This window comes from Poeciliopsis prolifica, unplaced genomic scaffold, assembly GCF_027474105.1.
Source record: "Poeciliopsis prolifica strain line A6 unplaced genomic scaffold, Auburn_PproV2 SCAFFOLD010, whole genome shotgun sequence".
NCBI lineage: Eukaryota > Metazoa > Chordata > Actinopteri > Cyprinodontiformes > Poeciliidae > Poeciliopsis > Poeciliopsis prolifica.
Window position 1 is genome coordinate 8,865,027 of NW_026562385.1, and position 15,088 is coordinate 8,880,114.

At 41.9% G+C, this 15,088-nt stretch overlaps 1 protein-coding gene across 3 annotated transcripts; it reads right to left on the reverse strand.

The window, feature by feature from the left end:
• Window positions 1-666: 666 nt before the first annotated feature.
• Window positions 667-13,724, reverse strand: pdgfbb (platelet-derived growth factor beta polypeptide b). Of its 3 annotated transcripts, XM_055036081.1 has the most exons (8): window positions 12,819-13,724; window positions 8,994-9,090; window positions 7,701-7,757; window positions 7,122-7,315; window positions 5,974-6,162; window positions 3,700-4,522; window positions 3,407-3,569; window positions 667-2,587 (listed from the first exon to the last, which is right to left on the reverse strand). In XM_055036081.1, the coding sequence occupies exons 1-7, from the start codon at window positions 12,885-12,887 to the stop codon at window positions 3,424-3,426; spliced, it is 1,575 nt and encodes a 524-aa protein (XP_054892056.1). In that variant the 5' UTR covers window positions 12,888-13,724; the 3' UTR covers window positions 667-2,587; window positions 3,407-3,423. The 3 variants fall into 3 exon arrangements, with proteins under 3 accessions (XP_054892056.1, XP_054892057.1, XP_054892058.1); XM_055036082.1 differs by lacking the exon at window positions 7,701-7,757; XM_055036083.1 differs by lacking the exon at window positions 12,819-13,724 and having other exon boundaries at window positions 8,998-9,090.
• Between the last annotated feature and the right edge of the window lie 1,364 nt (window positions 13,725-15,088).

Below are 15,088 nucleotides of genomic sequence, written 5' to 3' on the forward strand. Positions count from 1 at the left end.
AACTACGAGGAGAGTGTTTGCCAAAGTTCACCTTCAGTTCCTAAGTCTCAACTTTTTCTCCCTCGTTCTCTTTCTCTCTTTTTCTCCGCTCTAGGCAAAAATCGTTGAACCCACTTGCGACTAAGCACTCACTTCAAGTAGGCGAGGTCAACGTGAGTGCATTACTCAATGCGATGCTTCTGGATACAAGATGTGCTTGCAAATACATAAATAATGCAGTTTAAATATTGACGCTCCAAGCAAGTGGCTGCGTGAACTACAAGTTTAAAGAGCATATGTCACGAGCTTTCAGAACCAGAAAACAAAACTGGATGGTACCACCTTCAAACATTCATATTCAATTGATTAAGAAACATGTTTCAGTGAGATTTAAAGTACCTTTTGGAAATAAAGTTGAAACAAATAAACTGTTCATCAAGCCTAACTTTCTGAGGTGGGTGGAAAATCACTGTAATGAACAGAAGGTTCGAAAGCTCCAGTTCCTGTGGTTTATCTATTTAAATATCATGGTAATCACAGAACGAACTGTGATTAAAGCTTTCAGAGAGGTCCAACTGAAAAAGGCCATTTTTCAGTGAATATGTTGAATTTATAATTTTTTCTTATCTAGTAAAGGTAGTGGCTAAGACGCAGCGCCCTTTAACAATACGTCCTTTTGATTCTGTATGCATAGGAAATCTTTATTGACACCCACAAATGGTTTTCTGTCAAGAACCTTTTTCTCCTAATGATACCCCTGAATGATTATCTACGATAAACAGCTACAGCTGTGGCAGTTTTTTTCTTGTAACAGAAACACGATTTCCAGCTCAATTTAAAGATTCTTATAATCATATGAAAATAGGCAAACATTTTCTTTTCACAATTGCATATATTAAAACAGACAGAAATAAGTAACAGTGGTAAATTGGCAAAAAGAACACATAGGCCGAGATTGTCAATAATTTAAGATGTTTGTCTGACGGTGGATTACTGGACACAGCAGTATGCTTATACTATGCTTATACAAGACACTGAAAATAATGGCAAATATTCACAAAAATAACAGGAAAATGTTTTAAAAGTGAAAATGAATAGCCTTCCTGGATTCGTCTCAAAAAAATTTAAAACAATGCGTTTCAACGTGTTACAGAAGAGTTTACGGAGAGCAGATTTATTAAATTTTGCAAGGTTCAATTTAGAGAGGAAAGGTTGAGGAAACATATTTCTGAAAATTTTCATCGAAATACCTTTGAGATAAATAACGGAGGTGCAGACGTGTACATACAGCACCACTAATTTAGACACAGAAAACGACCATTCACACATTTTCTGCACTAAGAAATTTAACACTGCATCTGACTGGGAGGTCATGGAGAGTTTGGGCACCATTTAACAATTTCTTCCTGTTTTAAGCCACAAATCCACAGAGATTTTTAGAAAATCTCAAGTCTCAGCATGTCGTCAGCATGGCAGTATTTCTACAGAACATTAATCCACAGTAACGGTAAAGACAAATAAATAAGAAACGTAGCGCACAGTCCGCTCACATGTATATCTATAGCATTGATCCTGCCCCAGAATTTGTGTTGGCACGCAGTTACTTACAAAACTATTCACACACCCAAACTTTTTCCACACTTTGTCACAGTAAGACCACAAACTGTGATCACTTTTATTCTGATTTTGTGCACAGTAATGAAGTGGAAAGAAATTGAAAGATTTTGCTTTAAAATACTTTTTTTCCATTCAAATCATATTTCTCTTTCAATCTACCTCTGAATTATGCCCTATTTTGTGTTTCTCTGTTATAGAATTTCAAAGAAATGACACTAAAGTTTGTGATTACGTCACAAAAAAGTGGAAACTAGCCAGGTTATAAATATGTTTGCGATGCGATTTAAATGCTGTTTTTGTTTGCTAGTCGTGTGTGTGTGTGTTACTCCAGTGTTTGCAATGAGTGAAATATAATTAAGTACGGTTAAAAAAAAAAAAGACCACTGTTGCTTTTGTGAGCTGATGATCGATATCACACTGAAAATTCTGCCCGTTTTGCAGCCTCATTATGATTGTCTTTAAGATTACGCAATTTGTAATTTTTAGCAAAACGGTTAAATCCACTTTTGTTAACGTTTTAACCAAATACGCTTTATATTTCACCTTGCCAGTGGTATTACAACTTCTTCCAAAGAAACCTCCCATACAGTCTTGGTTGTCCACATTGAAGTGCAGCGTCTCTCTTTCATGATATCTGGGCTTGGATCCACAGGAATTGCACTATTTTCCACAGTTCTACAGCGATGCCTCTTCGGTCCCACGCGGTCGCCGTGCCTGAGCACATCTTTGTCTGTCTTTGGGACTTCAGACTAGCAAATGTTCGGGGAGGGAAGCGTTCTCCTGAGCAGGTCCGGCCTTTGTTCATATTCCCTCTTTTGCCCTCGTGGTCCATCCAGGAATCGTTACGGGTTCAGCAGACAGTCGTTAGTAGTGTTACCGAGGAGATCTCACAGGACAACCAGGTTATTGACAAATAAATACTGAAACCAAAGGAGTCGTCTGGCTTCATCTTTGGACAATTCCCACCCTGCAACATGTTCTCCATGTGTCCCTGGAGGTAAAAACAAACAAAAAGGAAGACATGCTCAACATTTGCATTATTTTTCACGGTTCTACTTATAAGGTTAACATGGATTGTGGTCAAACTGAGACTTTATCACAGTAATCATACAAAAATGTAACAATATTTTTCGGTAACACTTTATTTGACGGGGTCATAACGATGAAAGAGTCTTAATGAATGTTTACGACGGCTGTCATTCGGTTGATAATCGCACTATTAATGCAAAGTCAAGACTTTTAATGGATATTTAATGTTTTAAAGTGTCATTATTTATCAAACGACGCTTAATAAACACAGTCATTGTCATTCATGAAGACTCCTTTATGTTTATAACAGGTGTTTTGTCGTGTTTATGACAGTGTCATGTCACTCTTATGCACATCCCGTCAAACGAACCATGTTTTTAAAAAATATATTTTTTTGCTGATTTGCGCCTTATTGGAAAAGCTGATTAATGAGTCAGGTTACTGAATTTGCTCAGGTGGCAAGCTTGCAGTCAGTTACTTGACATCATTATAACTTAATAGTTACATAATCAAAAGATTCAGTGGTTTTTCTTTGGTTTCTGCACCATGTAGTCAAGAGATATTTCCAAAAAGCTAAATATGCCTTTCTGCAAAATCTTTGTTTCAGCTGAGCAGTTTCTGCTTTGGGAAGGACTATTTTAGACAACCTTGATCTCATTAAAATGACTTCAAATGTATAGAGGAACATTTCTGACAACAATGAAACCTTCATACCAAACACAGATCTGTGCCCAGTCAGGATATACATCCATTTTTATTGTGCAGTCATCTGTGAGCTCACCTGGTTTTATTTCAGTCCTACATGAGCATGGCTCTCATTGCTGCCTTGCTGATCCGTTTGCGATTCTTCTTCATTCTTCTTCTGTGAGGGTTTGGACGAACCGGGAGCCTGGGGCCGGTCGGGGCCGGTGCTTTCTGCGTGGTAGTTGTGGATGTTGTTGTCTCTGTGAGATTGGAAATAACATGAAAAAAACCCCAACTGATTACGTTCTCTGTTATGAACGTTTAAATAATGTATCGTTTGATCTTGTTTTTTCAGTCAAAGTCTACGTTGTGTTTCTTTTGTTCTTCTACCTGGTTTCGGTGTCGTCGTATGCAGATGATGGTGCTTCCTATGCTGGAGATGCTGACTGTCTGTCTCCTTCTCTTTCAGCCGTTCTTCCTCGTCCTGCTTCATTTTCTGCTGTCGCAGTAATTCCTTCTCTTCGTCCAGTCTCTTGTGGAGAAGGAGAAGCTCTTTTCTCTCAGCCTCCAATTTCTCTTCTGCGATTTGCAACATCCTTTCCACGTCTGGAGTCTCATTTTCTCTCCTTCCTGCCGGCTCTCGAGGCTCTGGATTCGGCTCTTTGGTTGGTCGGGCCCTGCTACTCGCTCTCTCCATGCTTTCCTCGCTAGGATCCAACATGACTGGAGAGTTCTCAGCAACACCCTTAGAGAGTCCAGCAGTGTGGCTCTTAAAAGGTTTGGATTTGTCATCTGACCCGAGAGGGCTGTGTGTTTGTGTGTGTTTGTGTCCTACTTTAGGATGATTCCCTTCGGTGCTGTTGAACCCATCTTCTCCCAACTTTTCCTTTGCTTCTACATCCACATTTCCCGCAGGGGGTCCTGCATTGTCTTTAGAAACCTCCTCATTCTTCGTCCCGACATTTTCTTGCGTCTCTGTTTGCTCTTCGGTCCCAAGAAATCTGGTGAAGTTATGATCCCAGTGCGGAGGAAAGAGAACTGTCTCCTCAGACCGAGTCGCGTCTTCTCTTGCAAGACTGTAGCCTTCTCCTGGCTGAGGGAAGCCGTCTCCTCTGGGATCCCAGTGCTGCCCCAGGAGGTGCTCCAGATGAGCCCTCTGGTTCGGTTTCAGCTCATCCAGCTGGTGGAGTTCATCTTTGGAGTGGACCTTCACCTTAACAGCAAAATAAAAGCGTTTAGTGGTTGTTGGAGCTCATAAAACAAGTAGACGGAGATCATTCATTGCTTTTATCCAACATTTGTCTAATTGCATTTGGTTATACTTTGCAAATATGCATGCAACTAAAAGGCGTTAGTTGCTTAATGGGTTTGCTAGCATCTGTGTACACAGACAGAAACCCAAGTATTTACCTCCATCTGCCGGATATTATGACACAAGTCATAATGTAGCTCATTTCTTTGGTCAGAAAGTGACTGACAATAACAGTCTAGGTTATGAAAACTACTACGACTACTGAGTGAAAAGTATTAAGTTAGTTATTTTCAGTGTGAGGCGTCAGAAGAAGAATAAAACCTGTCGGAAACGTCTGGGTAGTATTTTATTTTCTCATGTTGGTTGTTGATTCAGGCAACAAATTACAGCAAAGTGTTTAGAAATTATAGAGTTTAAGTGGCATTTATTTATCAATAATAACAACTATACTAATTGTTCTCTGTCTGCTTATTTAACTTATTTAAACTTTTATATTTTTGAGTAAATTTGCATTGTTTTTTTGTCTGACAGACCGGGCAGTATGGATACAATCTGTCTTGTAAGAGAGATATTCACAAATTACTTTCAATTATGTTTCATTTTAAAGCATCTGTGTCTGAAAAGTGAGAAATGTTTAATGATTTTAGAGAAGTAACAAAGAGAAGCAGTTCTAAATCACAAACTATTGTTGTGTCATTTGGGGCTCTTTGAGAAAAATATGAACATTGGCAAGTAAAAGATTTTGACTGATCATTTCTAGTTTTCTGCCACTTTTTGCAAATTAATCCCGCCCAGCACCTGATCACCATAGTCTCTAACAGTAGGAGGTTTCTCTACCAATAGGAAAAACCTGTCAAGAAATCCAACAAAAGGCCTTTTATTATCATTACAGTGCCACAACAAGACTAGTCTGCCTTTTAGCTACCTCTATTCATGTGTTCTTGCACAATGAAGCTGCCAAAGCAGAACCAGCTAGTGACAGTAGCACTGCTGGTGACAATGGGCCACGGCTCACTTCGACCCCCCACTGGATGCCTACTCACCGGCTCAACTGTGTCACAACCTTTCTAGGTGTAAAAGTCAAACTCCACCCTCTAGGCTGCCTCTTCTTCACATGAATCACACAGAGGTGGTAGGAGGAAAACTCAGGCCTCAGTGATTTGTCAGAAAAGAGTGTTTACCTGACACGTCGAGTCGCAGGATAAGCGTCATATCTGCTGGAAGCAAACCCAATCTAAGACCAGACTCTGTTAGCATGAAGGATCTCGTGCTAACACCAGATGTTGTTTGTCAATGCCCTCAGGTGTTAAGAGTTTACTCAGCAGGGCAGTGAAACTGATTGATGTATTCTGTAGCCTCGTTATTAAGGTGAAACCGTTTCTCTGGACGAACACGCAGAGTAAAATTCGTACCTGTCCTTGCGCCGGTCCCGGGCCAAGGGTCTGGTTTCGATGCAGGTGGCTGTGCAGTCTGTGAGAGGATTTCTTCTTGAGCACAGCGGGGCGCGGGGCAGGCTGACATCTGCACTCCACGTGATCCACGACCGACACCACAGCCTTCGCATAAGTGGGTCTTTTGTTGATGTACTCGATCTTCATGACCTGGAGAGGTGGAGAAGAAGACAGGAGTCACTGGGAGGTACTCTGAGTTTAAGAAAAAAAGAGAAAAAACGATTTGTGGGGACGCTAGGACATGGATATATAAATGTATGCCTTTTTGTACTCAAAAACGAGCCGCTGCCAGGCAACAAATGGAGGTTATTTAACCTGAGCTGCAATTTTCTGTTGCTTCTCAGAGTGAACTACTTGAAAAGCACAGAGAAATAAATTGCGGAGCAATTTTTTTTTTTTACATTTTATGCATGACTAGCCTCATCAGTGATTGGTTAGCTGTATACTAAAACTCTTATTTTTTTTCCAGTCAGTGAATGCAACATGTAATTGGAAAACAACACTCTTTCATGTGGAAGTTGTTACCGAAGGAAGATGACTCAAACTGAGATAATTTCAATTTAGTCAGGCGATCTTTAAGAAAATTTCTGTTATAGTTTTTTTTTGTATACAATTAGACAATTTTTAAATGTCTAATTGTATATAAAGCCTTTGTAACTTTTTACAAAACATCTTTGTAAAAAAGTTACAAAAATGTTTTGCTAAGAATTACAATTCTTATTCTCAATTACTTTCAGATAAGCTCAAAATTTGAGCTCTAGAGGGCGTTAAAGAAAGAAAGCTTTCCAAAAACCTGCTGAAATCTGCAAAAAGCAATTATGAAACAGCAATTGTAATTGCTCCAGTGCTGACCATTTTTTCTACTGATTATTAAAAAAGGCTGCATGCAATTTACAGCATGCCATAAACGTACGTGAATGTCACATTTTACAACAGAATGCTTCTTTCTCATTGTTTTATTATCTTTTGGGAGGTATCTGTCATTTCCTATCAGAAAGAAACGTCTTAAAGGGAAATAATAGAACACATCAGGCTGTTTGGGACAGGAATCATTTTGGGGGATTAACTCTTCCTATTTATAGATCATATAACCGAGCATGCTCATTTACCTGCAAGTATCTGGTGTGCGTGACAATGGGAACGCACTGCAGGCTCTTGGTGTTGCAGCAGCCAGAGCAGCGCTGGACTTCCACACACGGCGGCCACAGCAGAAAGTTGGCATTGCTGCGGTCCAACATGGCTCTGGTGACCTCGACTACTTCCGTGCGAACTTTACACTGAGCCTGCTGGGCGGGCTGAGCGTCTGAGGGAACAAACACGACACGCCGAAGGGTCAAGTTTGATGAGCCAGACAATGCGTACTTCTCTGCTTAACCTGAGCTGCAGGTCTGAGTTTTTCTGTTGTTAACACACAAGGACGTGTATTGCAAAGAAACACCGCCTAGGTTTTATTCAAAGATTAGCAAAGGCCAGTTGTAGATCACTGTCTGGAGAACAATGAGGACAAAAAGCTTAATGGGAAAAGATTTTCCCTCTGTCACAAAAACTATTAATCATCTTCCAGACAGACTGACAGAGAATTCTTTAGCCAACATAACGAGTTTCCTTATAGCAATGCAAAAATATATTTAAAACAAAAAGCGATCGCAACAAACCTCAACAACCAATTAAAGAGAGGTTTGTCTCACCGAGGCTCCGTGGAAGTCTGTGACCTCCGTTGGCTGCAGAGTTGGCTTCCTCCTCATCTGAGACGACGACACAAACATCATTTATCCCATTAGAAGAAGACAAAATAAAATGCCCACTGTGCACAGAAACCAGAGGTGGAGCATCACGGTACACTACAGCTGTAAAATGTCTTGGTTTGATGTTTTTCTTTCGTTGTCTTTAACCTTTACTTTACCATTTTAGTCCCACTGAGATCAAAGATCTGTTTAATGAGGAAGACATAAAACTTAATATAAAAGGTTTTATAGTTAAAACTCCTCCTCATAAGGAACGGGCAGAACCAACTGTGGTTTTTCCAGCTGTGTGGAGCGTAGAGTTAACATGGTGCTGCCCCTCCCCTACCCATTGCTGTGCACTGCCTGTAAGCAGGCTGAGAAAATAAATAAATTAAAAAAAAGGTAAGTTTGGAAACATTTCCAGTAATGGAAAACCTGGGAATCTTGCTGAGATCAAACTTTTTTTAAACTACAGTTAAGATGCAACAGATGTGGAACCACTGAGCAACTAATTAGCATCAGCTCAATGCAATCGTGTTTGTCTATAAGAAGCACAACAATGAGGTTTAACATCTCCCCGTTAACGATTCTGCTTTGTATCCATGAGTCGGCGCTCCGTTAATCTGTTATTTATGGAACCTCGACTATATTTAATCAACTCGAGTTAGAAGACAAATATTTTAAGTGAATCTACACTTTTGTGGCGACTGTGGTTGTGTGGCAGAGTTGTCGTCTTGCAATCGGAAGGTTGTAGGTTTGATTCCAGCTTCTTCCTGCCATATGTCAATGTGCCTCTGGGCAAGGCCCTTAACCCCAAATTGCCTACCGGTCTGCGTATCGGTGTGTGAATGGGTGAATGTGACTCTAGTGTAAAGCGCTTTGAGTGGTTGAAATGACTGGAAAAGCGCTATACAAGTTCAGTCCATTTGCCATTTTGCTGTGTGCTTTGAAAAATCAGAGCCAGTAAAGTTTCCAGAAATATGACAGGAGATGTGAAATGAGCATCACCCGACCGTTCACTTGTGTGTATTTCCATGTAATGTGCAAAAACTTCATAAAACATTTTCTTTTTGTGTAAAAATCTAAAAATAAATCACATTAAAAGGAGGGATCTCAAGAGATGCTGAAGTGCATTACTGGATTCAGATGCCAGATTACTGAAGTTTTGCTTCCACTTTAATCTTAAATTTGATTTTAAAACGATTTCACGTGTCTGTAAGATGGAAAAGAAAGAAAACAAAAGCTTTGGGTCTTTACCTACGGAGTCAGTGAGCAGCAGCAGCTGGAGGTCCTCAATGGAGTTGATGGGGCTGTTTCTAACCAGCTCCACCAGGGCTGCAGGCAGAGCGTCCTCCTAAGATACAAACAGAAACAAATCAGCCCAAATAACAAACACGATGACTAACGCAAAACCAGAAAAACAGACGTATTCAGAAGCTCACATGAGCATAAAATAAATAAAAAAATCAGCAGGAGATGGGTGGGGGGGGGACCGCAGCACTTCCGCGACTACGATCGTCTTTAAAAGCCTCTAACCAAATATTTCCAGAGTATCACACCAGAAACCACTGAACGGCTCCACTTTGTGATCCTAGAGATTTGACTGTGGGTTTAACCCCCCCTTAATGGACAAGAGACAGCCTGCAAGGGAGGGGGGAATCAACCAAAGCAGACACACAATGGTCACTAAGAGCAGGGTGAATGACTATTGGCGTTGTGTCCTCTCATCTGCTAACATTTAGGGGTCAAAGGAGCAGGCGAGGAGTCAGGAAGTGGGGGAAGGAGTGATACGGAGGGAGGATGAGAGAAGGGAGGTGCATCTGGATAAAAAAGGAAGACGATGGGGGGATAATAGATGAGCAAAAGAGGGGCTGAAATGGACGAGAATCAGTCAAGAATCTTAACTTTGGTTCAAATGGGGTTTTGGAGAGGTGAAGCTACTTTTAAACTGCGATTAAAGCTTCAATGAGTGCAGTCCTGAAAGTGTAACAGACTACGTTTCATTCAGAACATAATAAACCCCAGCAGCTAGCAGCCATCCATGCATGAACATGTACTCTCTCTTGTTCTCCCATCGACATCCACCCTCCTCCTGCCTCCATTATTGGTCGACTTCCCGGGGAGGCAGCGGGAGGAAATGCCCGCTGTATTCCACCCGCATCCCTTTCCACCGGCTCCACCGATGCCCCTGAGGACTCATCACGATTATTTCCCCCTCTCTGCCGACGGAGCGCGCCAGCCGGCCCGGCTAATTATGTCTGACGGTAATTACGGGGTGTGTGCCTTTTGTTGGCCGCGGTGCCTGCTGTCGCTGCAATTTGTGTCCAAGCAGGAAATATTAAATAAACACCTCGGGCTCTGGTAAACAAACAGATGCGGAAACACAAATTGTAAACACGCGCTAATTGTGGTGAGTGTGCAAATGGGGATAAATAAGACAGCAAATGTCAATGTCTGCTTTATAGGTAGATTTTATTTGGTGAGGCAATATTGTAAAACAGAATGTAACTGAGGAGGTTTATAGGCATCTTTCATTCATAATTGTATGAAAAAGATGTTTAGGATTTGCCCAGCACACCAGTGGTCAACTCTTTGTAACGCAACCTTTCACTAGACTTACCACTGTCTCTACAAGCTAAGCTCAACCCAAATATTCTCAACTATATTCTCAATTGGACTTAGTTTTGGACTTTGACTGGGCCATTCTTGCACATAAACATGTTTGGATCCGACCCCGAAACGACTAACTGCGCTCCTCCACAGCCGCTGTCAGTTTTCTGCATTTGCTCAAGTTCTGCAGAGGCCTTCATTGGATTCAGTCAACATCTAAAGATCCAATAAATCGCCTATAAAGCTACAAAATATCTGACAAAAATATGCATCCCGGTTCGTTTTTTGAACCAGGACAAAATGTGAAAAGATACGTCCAAAAGAAACCTTCAGATTAATAAGCAGTTTCTGTCAATCACATGGCATTCTTCTAAATTGTCCTTCCTTCCCACAAGACAAACTTTGTTCTTCTGCAGATCTGCAGCCGTCTAAGTCTAAAAAAAAACAAAACAAAAAAAACACCAATTTTGTCATAAACCAGTCGTTATCGCCTGAAGCGCCATCCCATCTCCCTGCAGACGCCCTGAGGAGTCCCAGGTACAAGCAGCGGCTGCAGCTCCAAAGGAGGAGGAGGGAGAACGTCTAATCGTAGATAATTATGGGGGTCGAATTTGCTGGCGGCAGCCACAGCACATGCTGAGGTTTCACACGCAGGCCCAGAGAGCGTGCCAACACGTGCGCGGCAGCACAGCGTGCAAACGATCGGCAGTCCAATTCATCCCGCTGTCACAGTTCAGTTTACCTCTGGGCTCGGGGAAGAAACCGGATGCCTGGCACAAGAACGTTTCTGAACATTTCAAACTTTTACCCTGAACACATAAAGATAATTGTCAAACTTTCTCTCTGAGTTGCAGAGCGCGCAGCGGCGTTTGTGTCCCAGCTGCGAATCCTTGATCTTTTAAAATTAGGCCCGGGGAATTCCTGGCTGTACACCTCAAAGCTTCTGCAACTTTCCCCCATAAAGCATTTTCAGATTTGAAATTCCCTTTCTGTGTGATGCCAGCCTAAAATGAGAAGACGGCTTGATGACAGGAAGCTGAAGTCATCCCTCACAGATCACACATTTACCTTTTTTTGTGAGGCTCTGGAAGCGATCTGTGTATGCATTTACATTCACCGTATGGATGCGCCTTTTATTTTTTTACACCAGGATGACAGCATGCATAGCGCCACCACCCATGACCGACTGGGTTGATTTGCACTATAGCCCAGTTTAGATTTGGAGGTCAGTGGCACAGGCTGATCGTTGTGGCGAGGACTCGCCTGGTTCAGATGAAATCTGCAAGCGGAAGCTGATAGAATCCAACCTCTTATCAGCAAAGAAATTTCTGCCTGTTTTTCCTTTTATTTCTGGTCAAGCCTCACTTGACCTACACAGGACCCCTGGTGTGGTTTGGATTTCCTGTTTGAACAGAGCTGACGGTCAGATTTCATCCATCTCTCTCTTTCTCTCTCTCTCTGATTGTTTCGTGGAGAAAACTTCATCTACAGATTAGTGCTGTAATGAAGCAACTGTTGAACGACAATGAAGACTAAAAGTTAAATAGGGCGACCTTTGACCTTGGCAGAAAGATGTCCCAGCTTGACGGTGCGACATCCGGATCAGATACACGCTTTGTGCTGATGGGACGCAAGTTGGGCGGCATCAACCAAACACAGAACCGGTTTGTTGGGTTAGAGGAGAAAAACAGAAACCTCCATTTTGAACTATGTAACAACCTGAACCTCCTTAGTAGGTGTGAAATGATCTTAAGATTTACATTCAATCAGTTTTAATGCAGGGAAACAGAAATAAAAATCTTGTCTTCTGAGCTGCAGGTGTGTGTTTTGTTTCCCCGCGCGTGGCGCAAACTTGCTCCACAAACCAGTCACAGTCACATCTTCTTCCTGTTGCACAGCTGACTACTGAATTAACCTGTTCTCCCAACACCTGTGTGGTCTTGTTCCTGGTACTACAGCTTCCCCAGGTCATCCAAAAACATGCACATTAGTTTAACTGCTGTCTCTTTATCTCTCTCTCAGGTGTGTATGGGTATAATTATTTATGCTCCGTGGTGCTCTACCTATTCACGCCCTCCCTACAATTAGTCAAGAAAAAAACTGGACTTCCAAATTGTAACCCAGGAGTTTGTTAGAGGCCTTGAACGCATCACGTCCAACCACGTGGAGGCAACAGCTTCAAGTCAAATTTCTCCCACATTTCGTGTTTTGGGTCTAAAGAGGAAAGTCAGGGGAGTTCTCTGTGCCAACAAAGCAAATAAATTATTAGAAGAGTATGTTGAAGCAGGTGCACTTATTCGACATGTCTTTTTCCATATAAACATACTAAAAAGGTAAGACGCAAAAAGTTTAGCCTATTTCGAGGTTGTTGCGGTGACAGGTACTAAAAGTTTAAGGCGTAGCCAAGTTTTAACAGGTGTCAGTGAACGTTTACCGGTGATTTTATTCCATATATATACATGTCTTACTTACCCCGTCCACGCCAAACCGCGCACACGCCGCCAGCCACGCGAGCAGCAGCAGCTGGACCCACGAGCTCATCTTGCTGCCCAGCCTCGAGCCTCTCCAACGGACCGGGCATTTATGGAGGCGCGAGCGAGCCTCTCTCCTCAGCTCGGCGCGCGGAGGGGAGGATGAGGATGAGGAGAAGGAGGAGGAGGAAGGGGACAGCGGCTCGGCTCGCGGAGCTGTGCGCGCCTGTGAGCTCCGAACCGCGGATGAAGACGAGCGAGAAGGCGCACCAACCTCTTCTGTCCTCCTCTTCAAAAAGTAAATCCTCGGCAATAACAAAGCTCCAGCTTTCTTTTCTTCTTTTTCTTCTTGTTTTCAACCCAATATGCGTCTCTTAAAGTCACCCGGGGTTCACCTTGCTCCGCGTTGTTTCGTGGGGAAAAAAATAATAAGCTGGTAATTAAACTGAAAACAAACAAACTGAGGAACGTTCCTATGCCAAAGGTCCAAACCTCACCAAGACGTGCGGATGAACATGAAATGTTTTTTTTTAAGTCTCCGCTTGTCAGTATGGCATTTTAGAAATAGCCTAAAGACACAAAAAGTTACAAAACCAACCTAAAGTCCATCCTCCATTAACCGTGATGCGTCTCAAAAATCCTGCTGTAAATTTACTGCGGCAGCTCGGAGTGGTAGTTTGCGTTCTTGTTCCAAGGAGTCTTATCAGAGAGCAAAGTGCTGTGCGGCTCCTGCCCTGGACCAGCCTGATTACGCGGCGGTGGTGCTGTTGCTGCTGCTGCTGTGAGGAAGGGCTGGTTCCCAGTGGACCCCAGTGCTCGACCTGCTCCTCTCTCTCCCGCCCCCTGCCTGAAGAAAAGGCCTTGCAGACCAGCGACGCCGCGGCTGACGCGCGGCGGTCGCCCTCCGTCTGAATTTATGCAAATGTTTGTGCGGCAAAAACGCCGAGTGTTTTTTTTTTTTTTTTGCTTTGTTTTTGTGCGCACGCGCTCGCTGTCCCGGTGACTTTAGCGCGTGCTACTTAAGATAAGCATAAATGGGAGTGTGTGTGTTATTTATACATTTAATGAGATGGAAAACAATATTCATTTGTCGAGTAATTTCCCTTTTTGTAGGGGAGATGTTTGACTTATTCCTGCTATTTTAAAGTTATTATAAAGTTATATTGTTTAGGGGGGATAAAATATGAAATCCTATTATCATATTTTTTTTACACACTTTTGTCTGTGAACGAAAAGCTGGTTTTATGATCTGGCGTCAGTATCAGGGACCAAATAAAATAGCAATGAACTATGGGAAATGAAGTCTTTTTTTGTTATTATTATTGAAATGTACAAACACCAGCAGTTCAATAACATATTTTAGAGCTAAAAACAAATCTAAAATTCCAGCTTAACATGTTTATTAATAGAAAAATTGAAAGCAATTTACTTTTTTTTTTTTTTTTTTACACAAAATAAAACCGGACAAACCTCAAAATGTGATTCTCAGGAGACGGAGTTGAATCCTTTTGGTTTATTAGATAAAATAAAAATTAAAAACAGCCAAATCTGACAAAGGATTTCAAGCGGTAGTGCATCCGTAACGTTTCAGCCCATTTTCACAATCCCTGTTGGAAATGCAGGAGAGTCGCTAAAGAAAATTGCCTCTTTTATTATTATTATTATTCTCTCCAGTCATATCACCTCCAGCCGACCTATCAGGACAGAGCAAGGTGTATCTAAATATCACAGGAGTTATTCTAGGAGTCCTGACCTTTGATGGTCTCTCATGTTTAGGGAACATTTCTGGACAATGCTTGGCTGCACAACGAAGGCCCAAAATTAGCAAATCAGCCAGACGATGTTACATTTTTAATGTTCGGAGACATTTTGTTGTTGTTTTTTTTTAATAAAAATGACTTAAGCGCGTTTCTAACTGAAGATTCAAAAACACCTGCAGCACCCATATGAAGTCAACATTATGGACTTATGTTCATTTTAGGCTTTCAGGTTTAGAGGCCTACTTTTCTTTTTTTTTTTAGCAGGAAGCGATGACACGCTTTCCATTTTTGTTTAAAGTGGAAAAATGGATGTAAAAGTTGAACTTTTCATGTCATATGCGGCTCAGGTATATTTGGCGAGAGGAAGAGTCAATCGCTCTACTTAATTCACACAATCCACATCCAATTATTAATCCAGCTTAATCCCGGCTGAATTTATGACTACTCCTCTCATCAGAAACTGCGGCACTTTGCCTCGATTGGTTGGCGTCTCGAGAGCAACTTCCAGCCT

Bases quoted from the DNA above. Each gene is read 5' to 3' on its own strand.
- pdgfbb (XM_055036081.1), bottom strand. From the start codon at position 12,887: ATGAGCTCGTGGGTCCAGCTGCTGCTGCTCGCGTGGCTGGCGGCGTGT. The intron at 4,523-5,973 runs GTACGAATTTTA...TTTGCTGTTAAG, and splicing joins CGGGACCGGCGCAAGGACAG to GTGAAGGTCCACTCCAAAGA. The intron at 3,570-3,699 runs GTAGAAGAACAA...CCAATCTCACAG, and splicing joins TACGACGACACCGAAACCAG to AGACAACAACATCCACAACT.